The sequence below is a fragment of the Procambarus clarkii genome, chromosome 40, assembly GCF_040958095.1.
Source record: "Procambarus clarkii isolate CNS0578487 chromosome 40, FALCON_Pclarkii_2.0, whole genome shotgun sequence".
NCBI classification, from domain to species: domain Eukaryota; kingdom Metazoa; phylum Arthropoda; class Malacostraca; order Decapoda; family Cambaridae; genus Procambarus; species Procambarus clarkii.
In genome coordinates this window covers 17,545,747-17,569,094 of record NC_091189.1, presented here as the reverse complement: position 1 = coordinate 17,569,094, position 23,348 = coordinate 17,545,747, and the positions used below count along the sequence as shown (strand labels likewise).

The 23,348-nt window shown below is 49.4% G+C and overlaps 2 protein-coding genes across 7 annotated transcripts in view; one reads left to right on the top strand and one right to left on the bottom strand.

Annotated features, from left to right (window-relative positions):
* Window positions 1-21,784, bottom strand: part of LOC123757946 (ras-specific guanine nucleotide-releasing factor RalGPS1) — a 144,029-nt gene extending 122,245 nt beyond the window's left edge. For 4 of the 6 annotated variants that reach the window (XM_069338757.1, XM_069338760.1, XM_069338761.1 and 1 more), the window contains exon 1: window positions 21,623-21,783. The gene's annotated coding sequence lies outside the window, so the exon portion shown is untranslated. Of the gene's footprint in view, window positions 1-11,512; window positions 11,718-21,622 lie in introns of all 6 variants that reach the window. The other 2 variants (XM_069338758.1, XM_045741927.2) reach the window with 2 other exon arrangements.
* LOC138372810 (uncharacterized protein DKFZp434B061-like) lies at window positions 8,962-22,067 on the top strand. The gene is made up of 3 exons (XM_069338471.1): window positions 8,962-9,109; window positions 18,776-21,489; window positions 21,981-22,067. The coding sequence occupies exons 1-3, from the start codon at window positions 8,962-8,964 to the stop codon at window positions 22,065-22,067; spliced, it is 2,949 nt and encodes a 982-aa protein (XP_069194572.1).
* The last annotated feature ends 1,281 nt before the right edge of the window (window positions 22,068-23,348 follow it).

Here is a 23,348-nt window from a genome sequence, read left to right as displayed (position 1 = left end):
GTGTCTGGACCTCTCATGATAGTAGCCACGTGTGTCTGGACCTCTGGTGATAGTAGCCACGTGTGTCTGGACCTCTGGTGATAGTAGCCACGTGTGTGTGGACCTCCGGTGATAGCAGCCAGATGTGTGAGGCCAGTCATGGTGGACTATAAGTATTATTCTAAGCAGTAATCACGTAGTGTATCTTCGTGTCAATATTTCCCCGTGACCAGACCTGAAGACACACACACACACCAAGGTCAACCCAGAGTGTCAACAAACTTCCCCTCAGCACTAACACAAACACGAGAGATAACAAACAAGACACGGTACACCAACATGGTACAGCATCACCAGGTAAACCTGCAATTTATGGGTTGTGAGAACACTGGAACGTTTACTGTACAGGAAACAGCGATCAAAAGCTGAGAGAGCAAGAGAAGAATACGGGGGGGGGGGGATACCCCCGTCCCACGCCCCCCACAACACCACAAGTTCACCAGTTCGCCCCCCCCCCCTCACCCCAACAACAAATTCAAATTTTCAAATTCAAATTCAAATGTTTGTTTAGGTAAAGTACATACAAGGGGTGACACAAATATTGATGTATTTATAGATAGAGCTAGTACGTACAATGCCTAAAGCCACTACTATTACGTAAAGCGTTTCGGGCTTTGAGGCTTAGCCAACACAAGGCTTAGTGTGATACACAGCTTGTGCCTACACCATAAGGTGTGTGGCGCGGGTGTTATTTTTTTTAAGACCGGGTGAGGGGGGTGGGGGTTGAGGTGGGGTTGGTAAGGGTGAGGAAGCCGTTGAGAGTAACGGGCTAGGCTGCCTCCCCACCAGGCAATGACTGCTAGTCTCAGTATTCATGATTTTGTTTCACCGTTTGAACCCCGTGTGTGTGTGTACACCTGAGGTGAAGTACTCACCTAGTTGTGCTCGCCAGGGGTTGAATATTTAGCTCTTGGATACAGCTTCTCAACTATCAATCGACTGGTGAATAGGTTTCCGAGCTCTGTTTGGGCTCTGTTAAATCTACATTAAAGGTTGTATGCAGTCTTTCTCCGCAACTTCACTTCTCAGTACATTCCAGTTTTAATAATTTTTTTCACTATCTCTTGGCTCATTTTTGTAGTTTCCATCTGTGTTCCCTTGCTCGTCTAGATTACCAATCACTGCAAGTAGTCTGCCGTGGCAAGACTACGTGCTTGTGGTAATCATGTCTGTTCTCACTTCTATTTTCCACTGACATTTAATTCAACTGGACTTTCCACGAAACTCGTGTCTCACCTCCGGTACTAGTGGTATAGACTAACCTCTGCACTTTCTGCAGCTTCCTTTTGTGTGTCAGTTAATAAGAGCTGCAGGCTCCAGGGTTGGTCTGACATGTAGCATACAAGGTTGTCAACGATTCCTAACATTTATAAATATCATGTTTATGTTGGCCGACCTTGCGTAACAAATTGATAACTCGGCTGACGTGAGTATATGCATCAAAATAATATCACCCACCATGTGTCTTATTCAATCTGTAGCCTATGTCGGGCCTCCAGGAACCAGTTTCATTACTTTACACTTTCTTGATTTCAACTCTAGTAGCCACTTCATAAAGAAAAATCAGTTTGTCTAAAGCATCGTTTAGTTTTTTGCATTGTGAGTAGTGTGTATATCCGTGGTGGAGGAGTGACAAACTATGAACATGAGAGCTTGGCAGCAGCACTATAGCGGATACTGTAGTTCAAGCGAGACGAATACAAAAGTATGACGTGATAGATCCTCGGGCTGCAGGAGGAGGAAATGTAGATGTTTATCTCTCAGAATGTTTGGTAATATGTTTATTGTTTGTGATGTGTGTATATGTATGTATTAACACGATGTACTGAACGGGGTGAGAATAGCTTGAGCTACCTCATCCCTTTGTGTGTATTTTACCTCAATAAACTTATTTCAATTTCAATTTCGGTCAGCTGGTGAAGGGAGCCAGCAGGGAGGCTGGAGGCACGACTAGGGGTTCACTCAGACTCCCACGCCTCAGTTGACGCAGTCACTGGTTGTGCACCAGCATACTCTCATCCCAATAACACACTCGCTCACCCTATTATTCCAGTAAGAGTATCTTTGTACTCCTACACTCGTCTGCTCCACCTGCTACCTGCCTCTAGTTCCTATTATTACCTTAACGATCATTGGGGTCAAGAACCTCGACCCATCATGTGACTAACCTTTCCACCACTAATGCCTATAGATTCATAATAAAGTAATTAAACTAAGTTAAAACATGCATATGACATATATGTTATGTGATTCAAACCTGCGCTTGACTTACGATATAAGACTGCTACACATAGGGTATGGCTTATGACACATGATTTAAGACGTAGTAAGGAGCGGAAAAACAACATGAGACAAAGCCAAGCAAATCGTAGAGGTCAAGAGGTAAGACAGGACATGACGACACATAAACTTATGATGGGACTCAACCTTCTGCATGATAACAAAAGCAACATTGTGTCAGTTGAACTGTTAGAACACATACGTGATGGAACTAGCGAGTCTAAAGGGATTCAAAGAACAGTCACTCATATCAAAATGATGGGACTACACGGTGTATGTAAACATGAAAGAGTACAGCACTTCCTTCCACCCTGGCAGATAATACCTTTTGACATCCTGTCGCCTGCATACCCCACCATGAAACTAATCACAAACAATCCTCATGCTCAGCTTGCTGCTAAATTAATTTAATTAAGCACCATAGAACACATTCACAATATACAAACTAAAAACAACATCGCACAGACCATATACAATGACGGATCACTCCATACAGCTACAGGGAGGGCAGGAAGTGCTGTTATTGCTCTTCAGCCCGATGGCAGCATAATTCAAAGGAATATAAGTCAGTAACTGGGCATCACAATGCAAGCTGAATTGGTAGCAATACTGGTAACACTTGAAATTACTGACAACACTGAAGTAGACAGCTTAATTATTTCCGACTCCCTTTCCTCACTACTAGCAATAAACAGTTCGCAAATGAAATAATGACGTGCTTGTCTCAGAAGCCAGACATAGATATATGTAAGAATACTTAGCAAGAGGGTAAATACAAAAATGTTGTGGATTCCTTCTCACATTGACCTGCGGGAACATGATAAAGTTGACGCCCTTGCTAAGGTTGCAGTAAATAAAGACAGTATTGAACGGAATAAGTTATCAAATAGGTCCTTTAAAAGTGTCATTAGACGAGAACTCCTGGATGAGTCTGAACAAAGTAGAACAGTGCAAACTGGAACTAGCAGGTCCATTGTTTATTACAATGAAATGTGTGAAGTAAAACATGTGTATGGGGCAAGTAACAAGGTCAGTAGACTAATAGACGTTGTCACAGCTCGAATAAGACTTAGCTACAAGTATCTCTGGCAGTTCGACTTTTATAGGGATCTAGATGAAGTAAAGTGTAAAGTGTGTGGCCAAAGACAGGGACACACACTCGAACACTATATCTTGGAATGTAGCAAAATTAAGCCAATTAGAGATAAATTCAAGCACACGCTGAATGATATGGCAACCTATCTTATTACCAAGGATAAAATACCTGAAATCCTTCCACTGTATCCAAATTTCGCTTCCAGTAGATAAACGGCACGTGAGATTAAGAAACAAGTAGTGTATTGTGAAGATTAATAATAAACAGCAGCTTTCCTACGACTGTGTAATATCTCCACTGCTCAAACAATTGTGTATTAGCGATAAGAACTACCACGTATGTATAATGACTTACTGTTAATATATAGCCCGTGAAATAGAACATTCTCTGTAACTAGCTGACATGTAATTATAAAGTGTGAAGGATAGATGAAATTGTTTATGTAATAATCTAAGTTGAGCTCTGATAACGACCTTTTGTGCCCTCTGTAATGCTTTTAGCGCTACCGCTCACAGGATGGGTATGGGGTGCACAATAAACTAGCCACCTCCGGCGGCAACAGTCAAAAGTGGAGGCGCTGGCAACTGTGGTGAGGGTGTGTACTGTGTGGGGGGGTGCAGGTGTGTACTGTGTGGGGGTGAGGGTGTGTACTGTGTGGGGGTGCAGGTGTGTACTGTGTGGGGGTGCAGGTGTGTACTGTGTGGGGGTGAGGGTGTGTACTGTGTGGGGGTGAGGGCGTGTACTGTGTGGGGGTGAGGGTGTGTACTGTGTGGGGGTGAGGGCGTGTACTGTGTGGGGGTGAGGGCGTGAACTGTGTGGGGGTGAGGGCGTGTACTGTGTGGGGGTGAGGGTGTGTACTGTGTGGGGGTGAGGGTGTGTACTGTGTGGGGGTGAGGGTGTGTACTGTGTGGGGGTGAGGGCGTGAACTGTGTGGGGGTGAGGGTGTGTACTGTGTGGGGGTGAGGGCGTGTACTGTGTGGGGGTGAGGGCGTGAACTGTGTGGGGGTGAGGGCGTGTACTGTGTGGGGGTGAGGGCGTGTACTGTGTGGGGGTGAGGGCGTGAACTGTGTGGGGGTGAGGGCGTGTACTGTGTGGGGGTGAGGGTGTGTACTGTGTGGGGGGTGCAGGTGTGTACTGTGTGGGGGTGAGGGCGTGTACTGTGTGGGGGTGAGGGTGTGTACTGTGTGGGGGTGAGGGTGTGTACTGTGTGGGGGTGAGGGCGTGTACTGTGTGGGGGTGAGGGCGTGTACTGTGTGGGGGTGAGGGCGTGTACTGTGTGGGGGTGAGGGCGTGTACTGTGTGGGGGTGAGGGCGTGTACTGTGTGGGGGTGAGGGCGTGTACTGTGTGGGGGTGAGGGCGTGTACTGTGTGGGGGTGAGGGCGTGAACTGTGTGGGGGTGAGGGCGTGTACTGTGTGGGGGTGAGGGCGTGTACTGTGTGGGGGTGAGGGTGTGTACTGTGTGGGGGCGAGGGCGTGAACTGTGTGGGGGTGAGGGCGTGTACTGTGTGGGGGGTGAGGGTGTGTACTGTGTGGGGGGTGAGGGTGTGTACTGTGTGGGGGTGAGGGTGTGTACTGTGTGGGGGTGAGGGTGTGTACTGTGTGGGGGTGAGGGTGTGTACTGTGTGGGGGTGAGGGTGTGTACTGTGTGGGGGTGAGGGCGTGTACTGTGTGGGGGTGAGGGCGTGTACTGTGTGGGGGTGAGGGCGTGTACTGTGTGGGGGTGAGGGCGTGAACTGTGTGGGGGTGAGGGCGTGTACTGTGTGGGGGTGAGGGCGTGTACTGTGTGGGGGTGAGAGCGTGTACTGTGTGGGGGTGAGGGTGTGAGCAAGGCACCATCCTTGTATCCCCAACACATACCAGTAGTGAGCGCCCTCACCACCCAATATCCCCACTCTCAGAAATACCATCACCTTCATGAAAATAAAATGAGGGCAAGAGAACGAGGAGAGAGAGAGTGAGAAGGCGCGGGGAGGGAGGGAGGGAGATAGAGGGAAAGAGATAACTGACCAATATTTACCCCCTTCTTCCTTCACGATAACCCCCCCTCCCCGAATCTTATCAGCCAGGTGTATTAATCAACTTTGTCCACCTTCATACACACAACAACAATGACCGACCTCCGATGGTCCTTAACGCCTCTCTCACTATTTTAACCTTCAAGTGACTTAACGAGAGATTCATCAGACCTTTGGGCTCTGTCATATGTGCAATTGAAGCTGTCAATGGAGACTGATCCGCCAGTTTATTCCCTTACTACTACTGTGGTGGAGAAGTGCTGTGTTGTGACCACTGTGGGGGTCCTGTTCCACGCTGTGACCACTGTGGGGGTCCTGCTCCCAGCTGTGACCACTGTGGGGGTCCTGCTCCCAGCTGTGACCACTGTGGGGGTCCTGCTCCCAGCTGTGACCACTGTGGGGGTCCTGCTCCCAGCTGTGACCACTGTGGGGGTCCTGCTCCCAGCTGTGACCACTGTGGGGGTCCTGCTCCCAGCTGTGACCACTGTGGGGGTCCTGCTCCCAGCTGTGACCACTGTGGGGGTCCTGCTGCCAGCTGTGACCACTGTGGGGGTCCTGCTCCCAGCTGTGACCACTGTGGGGGTCCTGCTCCCAGCTGTGACCACTGTGGGGGTCCTGCTCCCAGCTGTGACCACTGTGGGGGTCCTGCTGCCAGCTGTGACCACTGTGGGGGTCCTGCTCCCAGCTGTGACCACTGTGGGGGTCCTGCTCCCAGCTGTGACCACTGTGGGGGGTTCAACACGGGGCACCTTTTATAAATATCTCGACAAGTGACGAGGGAAGAGATAATGGTGTCTGCTATCTCACGCTGGAGCGCTGTCAGGTTGCACTTGAGCGCGTGCTGGTGGGGCTCTCTCAGCACCGCGCCAGAGGGACCAGAGAACTACTTTACTGTGTTGCACAAACAACCTGTCCGTATGGCCGAAAATGGACGCGATTTGAAAATAAAAAATAATTATTAATAAATTTAGGTTTTTTTCTCCTTGAACAGCAAGTTAAGGATCCTCTGGTCGGTTAGGAAGACAGGAAATTCTCCTAAGATTTAAAAACGTCATAAAAACCGTTAACTGAAAGTTTCCTCTCCTAACCTAACCTAGTAACCTGGAGGACTCAAACAGAAAACGGGACAGTATGTCACTTTTGTGAGCCGATTTCATTTCAAATTACGTCCATTTTTGGCCATAGCGCGCACACGATCGAGAAGTGTCGTTATTTTAATTTAAATTTATTATGAGGACGGGTCGTAGCAGATTAAAATATCATAACCTTTTGTACGTAAAAGGTGACCAATTACACGAGAAATTCGGAATTAATGTATTACATTTTTACTTGTTATCCGGAATTTGTCAAATGTTATTGTTTTATTTGTTGGTCTTAATAATGGTTTACAAAATTGTTTATTTGTAAATAATGTAAATAAGACAAGTTGTATTATGAGGGGGATTAGATGTCCAGGCTCTCCCATGCCCCGAATACCCTTTCATACCCTTCCAGACGAAGGGTATGAAGGGTTTAACAAAGACGCCCCCGACACCATTGTTCATATAATAATCACATTCTGTAACTATCTTATCAAGACTGTAATTTAGCCAAATGAATTTTGGGATTTTGGATGGGTATGGTGGGGGTGATAATAGATGTACTAAACTAGTACATTATGTAATAGTTTAGTACATAAATTTAAACTGTACTAAACTAGACTATGAGCGGTGGTGGAGAGGTTTCAATACTCACACAACTAAATTAACTTCTGAACCCCAATATTGGTTTGGCGAAGAATTGTACATCATTAATGAGCTAGTTGTAGTGTTGACTAATATATTCATCAACGCTCTATTTGACCCCCCTGTGGCACTCAGGTTAATGCCCCACAACCACTCTGTGGCACTCAGGTTAATGCCCCACAACCACTCTGTGGCACTCAGGTTAAGGCCCCACAACCACCCTGTGGCACTCAGGTTAATGTCCCACAACCACTCTGTGGCACTCAGGTTAAGACCCCACAACCACTCTGTGGCACTCAGGTTAAGACCCCACAACCACCCTGTGGCACTCAGGTTAAGACCCCACAACCACCCTGTGGCACTCAGGTTAAGACCCCACAACCACCCTGTGGCACTCAGGTTAATGTCCCACAACCACCCTGTGGCACTCAGGTTAAGACCCCACAACCACCCTGTGGCACTCAGGTTAATGTCCCACAACCACCCTGTGGCACTCAGGTTAAGACCCCACAACCACCCTGTGGCACTCAGGTTAATGTCCCACAACCACCCTGTGGCACTCAGATTAAGGCCCCACAACCCCCCTGTGGCACTCAGGTTAAGGCCCCCACAACCACCCTGTGGCACTCAGGTTAATGCCCCCACAACCACCCTGTGGCACTCAGGTTAATGCCCCCACAACCACCCTGTGGCACTCAGGTTAAGGCCCCCACAACCACCCTGTGGCACTCAGGTTAATGCCACCACAACCACCCTGTGGCACTCAGGTTAATGCCCCCACAACCACCCTGTGACACTCAGGTTAATGCCCCCACAACCCCCCTGTGGCACTCAGGTTAATGCCCCCACAACCACCCTGTGACACTCAGGTTAATGCCCCACAACCCCCCTGTGGCACTCAGGTTAATGCCCCCACAACCACCCTGTGGCACTCAGGTTAATGCCCCACAACCCCCCTGTGGCACTCAGGTTAAGGCCCCACACAAGGGACACACCTGGGGAACAAACAGCTGTTGACTGAAGCAAGTGTTCACCCACAAGTGAGCAGGTCCACACCGGCCGCCACAACACAGGACAGTCACCTCCTATATTATCTATAAATAACTAAACAAATTACGTATCGTCATAGATATGGAAGTTTACCCTTGTCGTGACCTGTCCCTTGATGCCGTATTCCACACCACGCGAGGTGTAGACGTGGAGACAGACCCGCGCGACCAGCAGGTGTGGGCGTGGAGACGGACCCGCGCGACCACCAGGTGTGGGCGTGCAGACGGACCCGCGCCACCACCAGGTGTGGGTGCGGAGACGGACCCGCGCGACCAGCAGGTGTGGGCATGGAGACGGACCCGCGCGACCAGCAGGTGTGGGCGTGGAGACGGACCCGCGCCACCACCAGGTGTGGGTGTGGAGACGGACCCGCGCGACCAGCAGGTGTGGGCGTGGAGACGGACCCGCGCGACCACCAGGTGTGGGCGTGGAGACGGACCCGCGCGACCAGCAGGTGTGGGCGTGGAGACGGACCACCCGCGACACCTTCAGACACGTGCCACAGGCCTGGGGAAGACAGCTCTAGTACTGGACATCACCCTCAGTCTCACCAGTACGCCAAGACAGCGTGACGTCTGCAGAGTACCAAGACTTAGGCCTAAGACTCGCCTTGTGGTACCTAAAGAATCCTTCAGAGCATTATAATCTACTCAGCCCAAGTTAGTAGTCGTGGAGTATGCAGCACAGGCATCAAACTCGCACCTTGTGAAGCACACACTGGAAACTTAGACGGTTTAGATAACTGCCACAACATTAATGAGACCTGAGCTACGAGATCAAGTTCAGAGAACTTTGACAAACATTGGAGGAAAAAGGTCCAGTCCAGATGGTCATAAGGTACAAAATATTGATATACAAAGCCAAGGTGGATGGTGGCCCTGTTACAGCCCCGCTCCTGTGCCAGGTAAGTCCATTACGGGCTCACCATAGCCCGTGCTACTTGGAACTTTGTCTTCCGAGTAGCTGAACCTACAACAAAACCGGCTGGAGGCAGACTGTGTCCCGTAAGACGCCTTCACAACACAAGTGGGCAACACAAAACAGAAATGAGCCAGGTGGACATAAGCCAGTGCTTCACTGTAAGAGTGATCAACACGTAATATGATCACCAATCATGGTGACCAAAGTCACCCATTACCCGCTTGATACCTGGTTGATGGGGTTCTGGGAGTTGTTCTACTCCCCAAGCCCGGCTCGAGGCCAGGCTTGACTTGTGAGAGTTTGGTCCACCAGGCTGTTGCTTGGAGCGGCCCGCAGGCCCACATACCCACCACAGCCCGGTTAGTCCGGCACGTTTTTTTTTTAGAAAACAGTCTAGTTTTCTGTTGACTGGCATTTGTTTTGACTTTAGGGTCTCTGACAGCATAAGAACAACTGAGAGATGGTCCTTTGAGGATATAACGACCCAAATGCTCTTCACCTCACTATAATCCCTCTCCCTAGTAATTTTAGTGTAAGTTCTAGATAACACGCCTAAACTTATCTAGATTTAACTATGCATAAAGTCACATTGTATGGCAATGTGTATTAGTATTTTAAGATCATTTGGGCAAATTGTGGTGCCTGAAGTGAGAGTATACAAGGTGGAACGGCATCTCTCAATGTTTATTATGCTATCACAGACCTTAAAGTCTCTCAACAAATGCCAATGGGTGACTGGTCACCTTGCTACCTGCTCTACCCTACAATGCCGGGTACCCGCTAGTATATTATAAGAGAGAACGACTGCTCAATGTTGGAAGCCATACCATTGGGCTAGCCTCACCTAACCTGGCAGAGGAAACGGTCTGGGACCAGATTCACGAAAACACTTATGCCAGCACTTACGAACGTGTAAATCTTTCCTCAATCTTTGACGGCTTTGTTTACATTTATTAAACAGTTTACAAGCATGAAAACTTGCCAATCAACTGTTGTTATTGTTATAAACAGCCTCCTGGTGCTTCGGAGCTCATTAACTGTTTAATAATTGGAAACAAAGCCGCCAAAGATTGTGAAAAGATGTACAGGTTCGTAAGTGCTTTCGTGAATCTGACCCCTGGGGTACGGGGTGAACATATGCTGGCCTGGTTGGAACGGCATGCAGGTGACAGTGGTTCCTGCGGTGACATTACTGTGGTCGATAAGCCAGTCTGTTGGCGAGTGTTGCCTCTAGACATCAGCCGCTTGCAATCTTATCCTTGGCTATCATATGTCTTATAATTAATATGGACAATTATATACATCAAGTTATATAAATTAGGTTAATGTGTTATTGAGCTTACACTGTGACAAAGTTCAATATCTTAGTGTTTACTTATATTTTGAACTATTACTGTGAGGAATGCATAATTGAGAACTCCTGGCAAGAACCATTTAGCTTAATGTATAGTGTGAAATGTAGTATTGTTTCCACAACAGTATTCCACTCTGTTGCCATTCAAAACCATTATTTTGAACCTGTATAATGTAATGTTACTGTCTGAAGTCTGTCTTGTACAATGTTTGCTGTAGACTTGTTCTTAACATTCTCTACAACGGCCATCATGTTATCGAGACCAGTAGTGTTCTTAACACCAACTTGGGAGGAAATGTAGATGTTTATCTCTCAGAATGTTTGGTAATATGTTTATTGTTTGTGATGTGTGTATATGTATGTATTAACAAGTTGTACTGAACGGGGTGAGAATAGCTTGAGCTACCTCATCCCTTTGTGTGTATTTTACCTCAATAAACTTATTTCAATTTCAACACCAACTTCATCATTACGGCGCATGTCGGAGAACAGATGGAGGAGTTCAGCGCCAAATACGTTCACTGCCAGCCTGCTTGTTCTAAGAGGTGAACGTACACTATTGTCTTCTTACTATTTCCGGTAATATTTAGGAAAAGGCGGCTGGCAGCGCTGCACGAGGAGTTACCAACTATCGTACGCGCTGGCCTCCTTATTTACACGTTTTGAGCTGCGTTCCGGCGGAATGTAAACGTTGAGACAGCCTACATTATCTAGTACACACACACACACACACACACACACACACACACACACACACACAATGACATTATATCCAAATCACGCAAAGCCTAGCACTTCACCAGTCAATGCTTACATTATCAATTATTTCATAAACTATATGCAGTAAATATTAGAAAAGAGAATCACAGGCCTTAGGCAGTGTCTTGGCGTTTACCCCCACTTATAACTGTGGTGGGGAAGCAGGTTACAGGGAGCGAGGGCGGCTGCCATTTTAAACAAGTACACACAGCCTTCACGCGCTCCTCTTATCTTACGCTTCTTTTCTGGGTGCGCGCGCATCCATGTACTCACCTAGTTGTACATGTACAAAGTTCTTTCTAACATCTCTGTGGCTCATTTGGGCACTCAGTTTCCTCCTGTGTCCCCTAGTGCCATTTCTCTGACCATCTCTGCAATCTGTTCAAGTCCTCTTGGAGGATCCTACAATCCTCGTCTGTCACAACTCTTCTCGTCAACTTTGCGTCATCCGCGAACATCGACATGCAGAATTCTACTCCTGTAAACATGTCATTAACGTATATTAGAAATAGAATTGGTCCCAGCACCTATCCTTGAGGTACTGAACTCGTTACTTTCCTTTCTCAAGAACATCACTCCATTAGCGATCATTCCCTCCTAGGCAGACTCGCATCTGGAACTTGTTCGCCCAACAGGTTGATACATGGGATATCAGGTCAACTGACCACATGAAGGCTCTGGCACACAGTTGGCTACAGGCCTCACTCTGTTCCTTATATGATTAATAAAAGCTATTCCTACTGATGCATATAACAGGCTCATGAAATAAATGGGCCTCTAGGAGTAGGTTTCAACTTAGCTGGGGTAGGATTACAGCTCTTGCTTGCAATTTCACCAGGTGATACGATAGTTTCTAAGTACAATCACAAATGGAACCATGTCATGAAATAAATGAGTTTGTAGGAGCAGACTTCAGATGAGCTGAGGTTGGATAACAGCTTTTGCTTGCAATTTCACTAGGTACGTCACTTGACATCCCTTATGAACCTTAGTCTTAGTTTAAGAGAAAAAAGACAGAGACCACAGGCTCGAGTTGAGTGTAGGCAGCAGGCTACAAGAGGTTGAGAACAGCCTGAGCACTAGACCCACCACGCTAATAGCCTACACACTCATTATATACACTCAAGTATACACACAATAAGTCTATGTTGTCTCTAATCTGTATTGTCTCCCACCACAATAACAAGATCTTCCAGATTGTTGTGGATGCGTAATTAGCGGCGTGATAAGAGCGAGACTGGGGGGCAGGTTACACAGGCAGGCACCGATAGCGCCTTCGTTACTGATAGGCGGGGGTGACCTGAAATATGTTGTTGTTATTGGTAACGTGAAGTGTCTGATAGCGAGTCTGACGGAGAAGTTGTGCGAGAACGCGCGCGCGCGCGCGCACACACACACACACACACACACACACACTGGTGGGACGCGAACAAGGGGACACAGGTGGAAGCTGAGTACCCAAATGAGCCACAGAGACGTTAGAAAGAACTTTTTCAGTGTCAGAGTAGTTAGCAAATGGAATGCATTAGGAAGTGATGTGGTGGAGGCTGACTCCATTCACAGTTTCAAATGTAGATATGATAGAGCCCAATAGGCTCAGGAATCTGTACACCAGTTGATTGACGGTTGAGAGGCGGGACCAAAGAGCCAGAGCTCAACCCCCGCAAGCACAATTAGGTGAGTACAATTAGGTGAGTACACACACACACACACACACACACACACACACACACACACACACACACACACACACACACACACACACACACACACACACAAGCGAACAAGGGGACGCGAACAAGGGGACACAGGTGGAAACTGAGTACCCACATGAGCCACAGAGACGTTAGAAGGAACTTTTTCAGTGTCAGAGTAGTTAACGGATAGAATGCTCTAGGCAGTGATGTGGTGGAGGCTGACTCCATACACAGTTTTAAATGTAGATATGATTGAGCCCAGTAGGCTCAGGAATCTACACCAGTTGATTGACAGTTGAGAGGCGGGACCAAAGAGCCAAAGCTCAACCCCCGCAAGCTCAAATAGGCGAGTACAAATAGGTGAGTATACACACACACACACACACACACACACACACACACACACACACACACACACACACACACACACACACACACACACACACACACACACACACACAAAGGTTAAGATAGTAAGAGTATGATTGATGAGAGCGTTGGATAAACACAGGCAGAGAGAGAAGCTGCTTTAGAGATACGTTCAACTCCTCGGGGACATTCCTGAAGACAAGAGTGACGCGCCCTGAACATGGCATCAAGTCCACCGACCCACCAAGCACACTTCACAACAGCGGTACACTGGACACCTTACTCTCCAGGGAGCACGCTAATATTAACTACTCATAACACAATGAAATACAAGGGCCACAGTACAAGTTTATTTCCTGTGACGATACACACACACTGAAGATTGCCACTTCTAAACCCGCTGTCTTTGTAGTTATATGTAAGACGTCCCAAGCGTACAATCCTGGAAGTTTATACCTGGCTCTTACCTGAGGAGGGTCTCAAGAGTTGTTCTACTCACCGAGCCCGGCCTGAGGCCAGCCTCGACTTGTCATAACCTATATTCATATAGAATTGCTTCTTTCTCGACTCACAATCAGGGATTCCGGGTTCGATTCCCGGCCGGCACAGAAATGATGGACACGTTTCTTTCCACCTAATGCCTCTGTTCACCTAACAGTAAATACGTACCAGAGAGTTAGGCCACTGTTGCGGGGTTGCATCCTGAGGAGGGTCAATAGTTCGACCTGGGGACGGGAGGGGGGGGGGGGGGGGAGGACATCCATACAACCCTAAAGTATATATACACAGGCTTCCTGTCCCCGACAAAGCGATTTGAATTTTGTACAGACGGAACCTAGATATCGGCGACATTTCAAATACAACAAAAGACGGTGATTTCGTCGGTCAATAAAGGCGCTGCAACACTGATGCAAAATGGTGAAGACAATCTTGTAGAGCGTGGTGGTCAGACGTGTAGACGTGACAACCCTGGCACCCTGTGGTGGTCAGACGTGTAGACGTGACAACCCTGGCACCCTGTGGTGGTCAGACGTGTAGACGTGACAACCCTGGCACCCTGTGGCGTGAGCACGGCGCTCCTGCCTCGCCCAGGTGCTTCACCACCCTCATGCCCACTGTGACAGGCAGAGAGGCACATGTGACAGGCAAAGGCGCACATGTGACAGGCAGAGAGGCACATGTGACAGGCAGAGAGGCACATGTGACAGGCAGAGAGGCACATGTGACAGGCAGAGAGGCACATGTGACAGGCAGAGAGCCACATGTGACAGGCAGAGAGCCACATATGACAGGCAGAGAGCCACATATGACAGGCAGAGAGCCACATATGACAGGCAGAGAGCCACATGTGACAGGCAGAGAGCCACATGTGACAGGCAGAGAGCCACATATGACAGGCAGAGAGGCACATATGACAGGCAGAGAGGCACATATGACAGGCAGAGAGCCACATATGACAGGCAAGACAAAACATCAATTAAATATTGGCTTATCTGGCGGAAACTTTCAACAAATGTGACCTCGATACAACAACACAGATGACAGGCTGGATAACAAGGACTTTCACACATGTGCTGCTAAGGCAATAATGGTACTCGTTAACACACTACTACTATTAACGGTGGAATACTTTCATATTAACTACTCCATTAAAATAAAATACCCCATAGAATGGCATACCCCCATTCAAAGCTGGAGAAGTTACCTATCTAGACAATGTGCAGATAACTTTTATTTTTCAAGTATATTCAATTACCGAGAATGTTTAAAAATCCCCCTCAATGTTGTAGACACGTTGGCGACATATTCGTGTGTGTTGACGCTGAAAATACATTGGAGAGGCTTCATGGCAGGCTTTAGGAAGTCTCAGGCTTCATGGCAGGCTTTAGGAAGTCTCAGGCTTCATGGCAAGCTTTGGGAAGTCTCAGGCTTCATGGCAAGCTTTAGGAAGTCTCAGGCTTCATGGCAAGCTTTAGGAAGTCTCAGGCTTCATGGCAAGCTTTAGGAAGTCTCAGGCTTCATGGCAAGCTTTAGGAAGTCTCAGGCTTCATGGCAAGCTTTAGGAAGTCTCAGGCTTCATGGCAAGCTTTAGGAAGTCTCAGGATTCATGGCAAGCTTTAGGAAGTCTCAGGCTTCATGGCAAGCTTTAGGAAGTCTCAGGCTTCATGGCAAGCTTTAGGAAGTCTCAGGCTTCATGGCAAGCTTTAGGAAGTCTCAGGCTTCATGGCAAGTTTTAGGAAGTCTCAGGCTTCATGGCAAGCTTTAGGAAGTCTCAGGCTTCATGGCAAGCTTTAGGAAGTCTCAGGCTTCATGGCAAGCTTTAGGAAGTCTCAGGCTTCATGGCAAGCTTTAGGAAGTCTCAGGCTTCATGGCAAGCTTTAGGAAGTCTCAGGCTTCATGGCAAGCTTTAGGAAGTCTCAGGCTTCATGGCAAGCTTTAGGAAGTCTCAGGCTTCATGGCAAGCTTTAGGAAGTCTCAGGCTTCATGGCAAGCTTTAGGAAGTTCCAGGCTTCAGGTTCACTGTCGAGAAAATTGTGAGTGACAGAATACCATTCCTCGATGTACTTGTGGATGGTGATTGTGGTCAACATATCACAGACATGTATCGTAAACCAATTGATGCGGGTCAGAGTGTGGATGGTAAGGGTGAATATTCTGATGACAATCGGCCGAAGGGTAGACATTGTAGGGTATTACAAAAATACATTTACTCAGGCCTATAAGAAGTATGAAAAGACGATACGGGATATAATTTACAGAAATTTTATACCATGAAGTGAAAATGCAAGGATTCGTCATTTAATAAAGTCATTGTTTAATATCATTATTATTATTACAACCCTCGTACAGCTTCCCTCATTATAAATAAAATTTATGCCTCCTTTGACAAACAGTTAAGTGTACTAATATAGTAGATCAATACAAGTGCAATTCTTTAGGCTGTGTTCTTAAATGTATGTTATGTTGGACGCTCCACGAATACTCTGAGTAGACGTCTTACACTTAATTTGCAAGGTGGTAGTAACAAGCAACATCACTCTAAGCACCACAACACCATCTTGAATCATTACAACATAGTGAAGAACACCACAATTCTCTCTCTCTCTCTCTCTCTCTCACACACACACACACACACACACACACACACACACACACACACACACACACACACACACTAATCCACAACCACATCCAGCGATATGCCACCAGGCTCGTCCCGGAACTGAGAGGAATGAACTACGAGGAAAGACTAAAGGAACTGAACCTCACGTCCCTGGAAAACAGAAGAGTAAGGAGAGACATGATAACCACCTACAAAATTCTCAGGGGAATTGATAGGGTGGACAAAGACAAACTCTTCAGCACGGGTGGGACACGAACATGGGGACACAGGTGGAAACTTAGTACCCAGATGAGCCACAGAGACGTTAGAAAGATTTTTTTCAGTGTCAGAGTAGTTAATAAATGGAATGCACTAGGAAGTGATGTGGTGGAGGCTGACTCCATACACAGTTTCAAATGTAGATATGATAGAGCCCAATAGGCTCAGGAATCTGTACACCAGTTGATTGACAGTTGAGAGGCGGGACCAAAGAGCTAAAGCTCAACCCCCGCAAGCACAATTAGGTGAGTACTAATGATCGGAGGCGGCTCTGTAGACTTGAGGCTGTGTTCATTCGACAGCTCACACCAATATTCAACATTCAAGTGAATTCAACTTTGAGCATACACGTGTTTGAAGGCGTGCCACTGATGGAGAGCGAAGCTGGCAGACCTGGTGGCCAACTAATAGTTGGAGTTTAGGCAGTCATCACCTAACCCGATCTGTCATCACGCTCTTCGATTAAGATGTGTACCCAGGCCTATAAACGTCTATGTTTATGCATGTACAATTTGTCTGGCTGTGTAGTAGTAGTAGTAGTATACCCCTAGTATATACTTGAGGGTACCCGGTGTTGCTCGGGTCTCCCACCCCCTAACCACCACCTCTCTATAATCTATCAATCTCTCTAGCTCTAGCTCTCTCTCCTCCTCCCTCAATAAGCACTGAAACAAATGTATGGGTCTCATATACTTCGCTTTCCTTTCTCTTTTCTTTTTCATGGAGTCCATATCTAGTCAAGCATAAGACTAAACTGGAAAAGGTTCAAAGGTTTGCCACCAGACTAGTACCCGAGCTGAGAGGTATGAGCTACGAGGAGAGACTACGGGAATTGAACCTCACTTCGTTGGAATATAGAAGAGTTAGGGGGGACATGATCACCACATTCAAGATTCTCAAGGGAATCGACAGAGTTGATAAAGACAGGCTATTTAACACAAGGGGCACACTCACTAGGGGACACAGGTGGAAACTGAGTGCCAAATGAGCCACAGAGATATTAGAAAGAACTTTTTTAGTGTCAGAGTGGTTGACAAATGGAATGCATTAGGAAGCAATGTGGTGGAGGCTGACTCCATACACAGTTTCAAGTGTAGATATGAGAGAGCCCAATAGGCTCAGGAACCTGTGCACCTGTTGATTGACGGTTGAGAGGCGGGACCAAAGAGCCAGAGCTCAACCCCCGCAAGTACAACTAGGTGAGTACAACTAGGTGAGTACACACACACAACACACACACACACACACACACACAGTATAGAGTATACTGTGTATATGAGCACACAATACACAAGTATATGAGACCCATACTATATGATATTACATACATACGTTTCAGTGCTTATTGAGGGAGGAGGAGAGAGAATGGGGGCCTCGTAGCCTGGTGGATAGCGCGCAGGACTCGTAATTCTGTGGCGCGGGTTCGATTCCCGCACGAGGCAGAAACAAATGGGCAAAGTTTCTTTCACCCTAAGTGCCCCTGTTACCTAGCAGTAAATAGGTACCTGGGAGTTAGTCAGCTGTCACGGGCTGCTTCCTGGGGTGTGTGGTGTGGAAAAAAAAAATAAGTTAGTAAACAGTTGATTGACAGTTGAGAGGCGGGCCGAAAGAGCAAAGCTCAACCCCCGTAAAAACACAACTAGTAAACACACACACACACACACAGTGTTCAAGTTCAAGTATGTTTATTGAGATAAGCAATAAATACATCTCAAAGGGATAGAGTAGCTTAGGCTATTTCTATCCCCCCCCCCCCCATACAGTGTTCTGACATTCTTGTACAGCCACCAGCACGCATAGCATTTCGGGCAAGTCCTAAATCCTAATATTCCCTGGAATACGGCCCGCTAAGTCGTTTAACAACCAAGTACCCATTTTACTATTGGATAAACAGAGGCTACAGTTAAGGATTTGCGCCTAGTCAATCCTCCCCAGCCAGGATACGAACCCAGGACAAAGCATTCGCGGAACACCAGGCGAGCGTCTTAACCACAACACCACAGAGACTGATATTACATACATACTTGAAGGGCGGAAATACTTGTGGTATAATGTGTACATTCCAAGGTTGTGAATGGTTTATGTAAGATCACGTGACCTCTCATACACGTGGCAATCATCCCTCGGGCACCTCCCCCTCAACGGTACACCTCCCCTCACTCCTCGGGCACCTCCCCTCACCGGTACACCTCCACCTCACTCCTCGGGCACCTCCCCCTCACCGGTACACCTCCACCTCACTCCTCGGGCACCTCCCCCTCAACGGTACATCTCCACCTCACTCCTCGGGCACCTCCCCCTCAACGGTACATCTCCACCTCACTCCTCGGGCACCTCCCCCTCAACGGTACATCTCCACCTCACTCCTCGGGCACCTCCCCTCACCGGTACACCTCCACCTCACTCCTCGGGCACCTCCCCCTCACCGGTACACCTCCACCTCACTCCTCGGGCACCTCCCCCTCAACGGTACATCTCCACCTCACTCCTCGGGCACCTCCCCCTCAACGGTACATCTCCACCTCACTCCTCGGGCACCTCCCCTCACCGGTACACCTCCACCTCACTCCTCGGGCACCTCCCCCTCACCGGTACACCTCCACCTCACTCCTCGGGCACCTCCCCCTCAACGGTACATCTCCACCTCACTCCTCGGGCACCTCCCCTCACCGGTACATCTCCACCTCACTCCTCGGGCACCTCCCCCTCAACGGTACATCTCCACCTCACTCCTCGGGCACCTCCCCCTCAACGGTACATCTCCACCTCACTCCTCGGGCACCTCCCCCTCAACGGTACATCTCCACCTCACTCCTCGGGCACCTCCCCCTCAACGGTACATCTCCACCTCACTCCTCGGGCACCTCCCCCTCAACGGTACATCTCCACCTCACTCCTCGGGCACCTCCCCTCACCGGTACACCTCCCCTCACCGGTACACCTCCACCTCACTCCTCGGGCACCTCCCCTCACCGGTACACCTCCCCTCACCGGTACACCTCCACCTCACTCCTCGGGCACCTCCCCTCACCGGTACACCTCCACCTCACCCCTCGGGCACCTCCCCTCACCGGTACACCTCCACCTCACTCCTCGGGCACCTCCCCTCACCGGTACACCTCCACCTCACCCCTCGGGCACCTCCCCTCACCGGTACACCTCCACCTCACTCCTCGGGCACCTCCCCTCACCGGTACACCTCCACCTCACTCCTCGGGCACCTCCCCTCACCGGTACACCTCCACCTCACTCCTCGGGCACCTCCCCTCACCGGTACACCTCCACCTCACTCCTCGGGCACCTCCCCTCACCGGTACACCTCCACCTCGGGCACCTCCCCTCACCGGTACACCTCCACCTCGGGCACCTCCCCTCACCGGTACACCTCCACCTCGGGCACCTCCCCTCACCGGTACACCTCCACCTCGGGCACCTCCCCTCACCGGTACACCTCCACCTCGGGCACCTCCCCTCACCGGTACACCTCCACCTCACTCCTCGGGCACCTCCCCTCACCGGTACACCTCCACCTCACTCCTCGGGCACCTCCCCTCACCGGTACACCTCCACCTCACTCCTCGGGCACCTCCCCTCACCGGTACACCTCCACCTCACTCCTCGGGCACCTCCCCTCACCGGTACACCTCCACCTCACTCCTCGGGCACCTCCCCTCACCGGTACACCTCCACCTCGGGCACCTCCCCTCACCGGTACACCTCCACCTCACTCCTCGGGCACCTCCCCTCACCGGTACACCTCCACCTCACTCCTCGGGCACCTCCCCTCACCGGTACACCTCCACCTCACCCCTCGGGCACCTCCCCTCACCGGTACACCTCCACCTCACTCCTCGGGCACCTCCCCTCACCGGTACACCTCCACCTCACTCCTCGGGCACCTCCCCTCACCGGTACACCTCCACCTCACTCCTCGGGCACCTCCCCTCACCGGTACACCTCCACCTCACTCCTCGGGCACCTCCCCTCACCGGTACACCTCCACCTCACTCCTCGGGCACCTCCCCTCACCGGTACACCTCCACCTCACTCCTCGGGCACCTCCCCTCACCGGTACACCTCCACCTCACTCCTCGGGCACCTCCCCTCACCGGTACACCTCCACCTCACTCCTCGGGCACCTCCCCTCAACGGTACACCTCCACCTCACTCCTCGGGCACCTCCCCTCACCGGTACACCTCCCCTCGACGGTACACCTCCCCTCGACGGTACACCTCCACCTCACTGGCAGGTCACCCCCACCCCTCAGTCTGGCCTATCCTGGCGTGTGTCGGCGGCCTATCCTGGCGTGTGTCGGCGGCCTATCCTGGCGTGTGTCGGCGGCCTATCCTGGCGTGTGTCGGCGGCCTATCCTGGCGTGTGTCGGCGGCCTATCCTGGCGTGTGTCGGCGGCCTATCCTGGCGTGTGTCGGCGGCCTATCCTGGCGTGTGTCGGCGGCCTATCCTGGCGTGTGTCGGCGGCCTATCCTGGCGTGTGTCGGCGGCCTATCCTGGCGTGTGTCGGCGGCCTATCCTGGCGTGTGTCGGCGGCCTATCCTGGCGTGTGTCGGCGGCCTATCCTGGCGTGTGTCGGCGGCCTATCTTGGCGTGTGTCGGCGGCCTATCTTGGCGTGTGTCGGCGGCCTATCTTGGCGTGTGTCGGCGGCCTATCCTGGCGTGTGTCGGCGGCCTATCTTGGCGTGTGTCGGCGGCCTATCCTGGCGTGTGTCGGCGGCCTATCTTGGCGTGTGTCGGCGGCCAACCCGGTGACAAAGCCGTGGTGGTGCAGCAGCAGACGGCCGCAGTAGGTGATGGCAGGGAGGCGCGCCCTGGCCAAGGTGTAAATATTTTGAAATAAGTGATGTATGAGGAGTGGAAACGTTGGTGGTGGTGCAGCTGCTTATCCGCGCCTCACAACGTGCACCTCACACACTTACCTCATCCTCTCCTGCAAGCCCTTCACCCTCACTTCCGGCGTGTGTGTGTATCCTGCACTGGTAGAGGGATATATTATAAATCACTGTCAATCACAGAGAGGCAGCAGGAGCCGCGCCACAGTACACACCGTCCGACACTCCACACACAACTGCCGCTCATTGGTCCACACCCAGACAACAACATCGCACTCCTAGCTACCAACAACTTTCTTTATTATCATTTCTTTTTACACATATACGTTATGGCGTATTGTGTTTATCGTCTTAACTATTACGATATGTACATATCTACATCATATATATATATTTTAAGGGTTATATTGCTGCGTATGTCAACAAGAGATGCTTAAACCAAAAGTGGCAGCTGAGCAGCGTGGAGCGTGACGTCATAGATGATGTCATCCTCGCCACTCATGATCCAGACAATGACGTCGAAGATCAATAAAATCTTCAATACATGCAGCGGAAACACGCCCAGTAAACCGATACACTTCTCTTTGGTGCAATAGCAACTGACCAAAGAAGTTGAACATCAATATATACACCAGTATATCCGTGCCTCAATTTTTCATTAATAAACAACAAAAGTTGTGGGTTGCACTATATCAACAACCTTACCGTAGTGTCCATCTACTGCCTCCCCTCCCCGCCTTCCCTTGAGATTCTTGGTATCCAGCGAAGACGAGGCAGCATAAACAGTTATAGAGCGGTCTAGACGCGAGACCGTTGTGGCCGCAACAGCTGGCAGGAGCTGTTGCAACACTTGACAACCATTGTACCATTATATTGTAATGACGAGTCAACATTAAGGAACATGTATATAGTCGGGTACATCCCAGCCCTCGATCGTCGTCGACCCTCAACCAACAACATGTATGTAGTGTGTTGGTGACGTGTGACGGAGATGGTGAGGCTGTGTTGACATTGCTGGTGATGGTGGTGCTGGTGGTGGTGATGAGGGAGGTGGTGGCGCTGCTGGAGGGGAGGCGGGTATTTCTGGTGATAATGATGCTGGTGGTGGTTTTGATGGTAATGTTGGTGCTGGTATTCGCTGCATACCAGTGGCTTTGTTTTTGGTTTTCATGGTGGTGGTACCCTTATATATTGTATGCTCCTACCACCCCCTTATATATTTGTAATTCCTTTGTTTAATTTATAACTTCATTACACAAATAAACATGTTACATAACATGGGTTATAATGGTGGTTTCTAACAAAGTACAAAGTTAATTGTGGTTTCTAACAAGGTAGAAAGTTAGTTGTCACAGGCTGTAGAGTTCCTCCAGTTCCTCGGATAATGGGCAGGGACCAAGAATGCAATGTGCATTCCCCTCTGTATCGCCACGCTGGGAAAGGAAGCTGGTAGCTCTAGGGTCTCTTGTTGTTCGGATGAGCCTGGAACCAAGATCCTTCATAAAACTAGTGGCACTTTTATCGTAGGCACCAAGTATCTCTGAAGGAATAAGGACAAAATTTGTAATGGTAATCCAGCTATTTGTAGCTACGAGACTTGACTTATTCCTTGTGGGTGGCAGCACCACCTGTATGTGCAACACTGAAGTCAACATGCATGTTAGCCATGGTTGATACACATGTGTAGTCCCACACCAAATGTTTATCGTTCTTCCAAGGGTGCACTGTGATCCCATCTGGGCAGACAGCAGGACTGGCAGAGTTACGGGACATTAGGTAATGGATCTCTTTCTCTCTTTCTCTCTCTCTACAG

Coding starts and splice junctions, on each gene's coding strand:
- LOC138372810 (XM_069338471.1), top strand. CDS start 8,962: ATGAGACCTGAGCTACGAGATCAAGTTCAGAGAACTTTGACAAACATT. Junction 9,110..18,775: donor CAGCCCCGCTCCTGTGCCAG/GTAAGTCCATTA, acceptor GGTTTATGTAAG/ATCACGTGACCTCTCATACA. Junction 21,490..21,980: donor TGCAGCAGCAGACGGCCGCA/GTAGGTGATGGC, acceptor TTAAACCAAAAG/TGGCAGCTGAGCAGCGTGGA.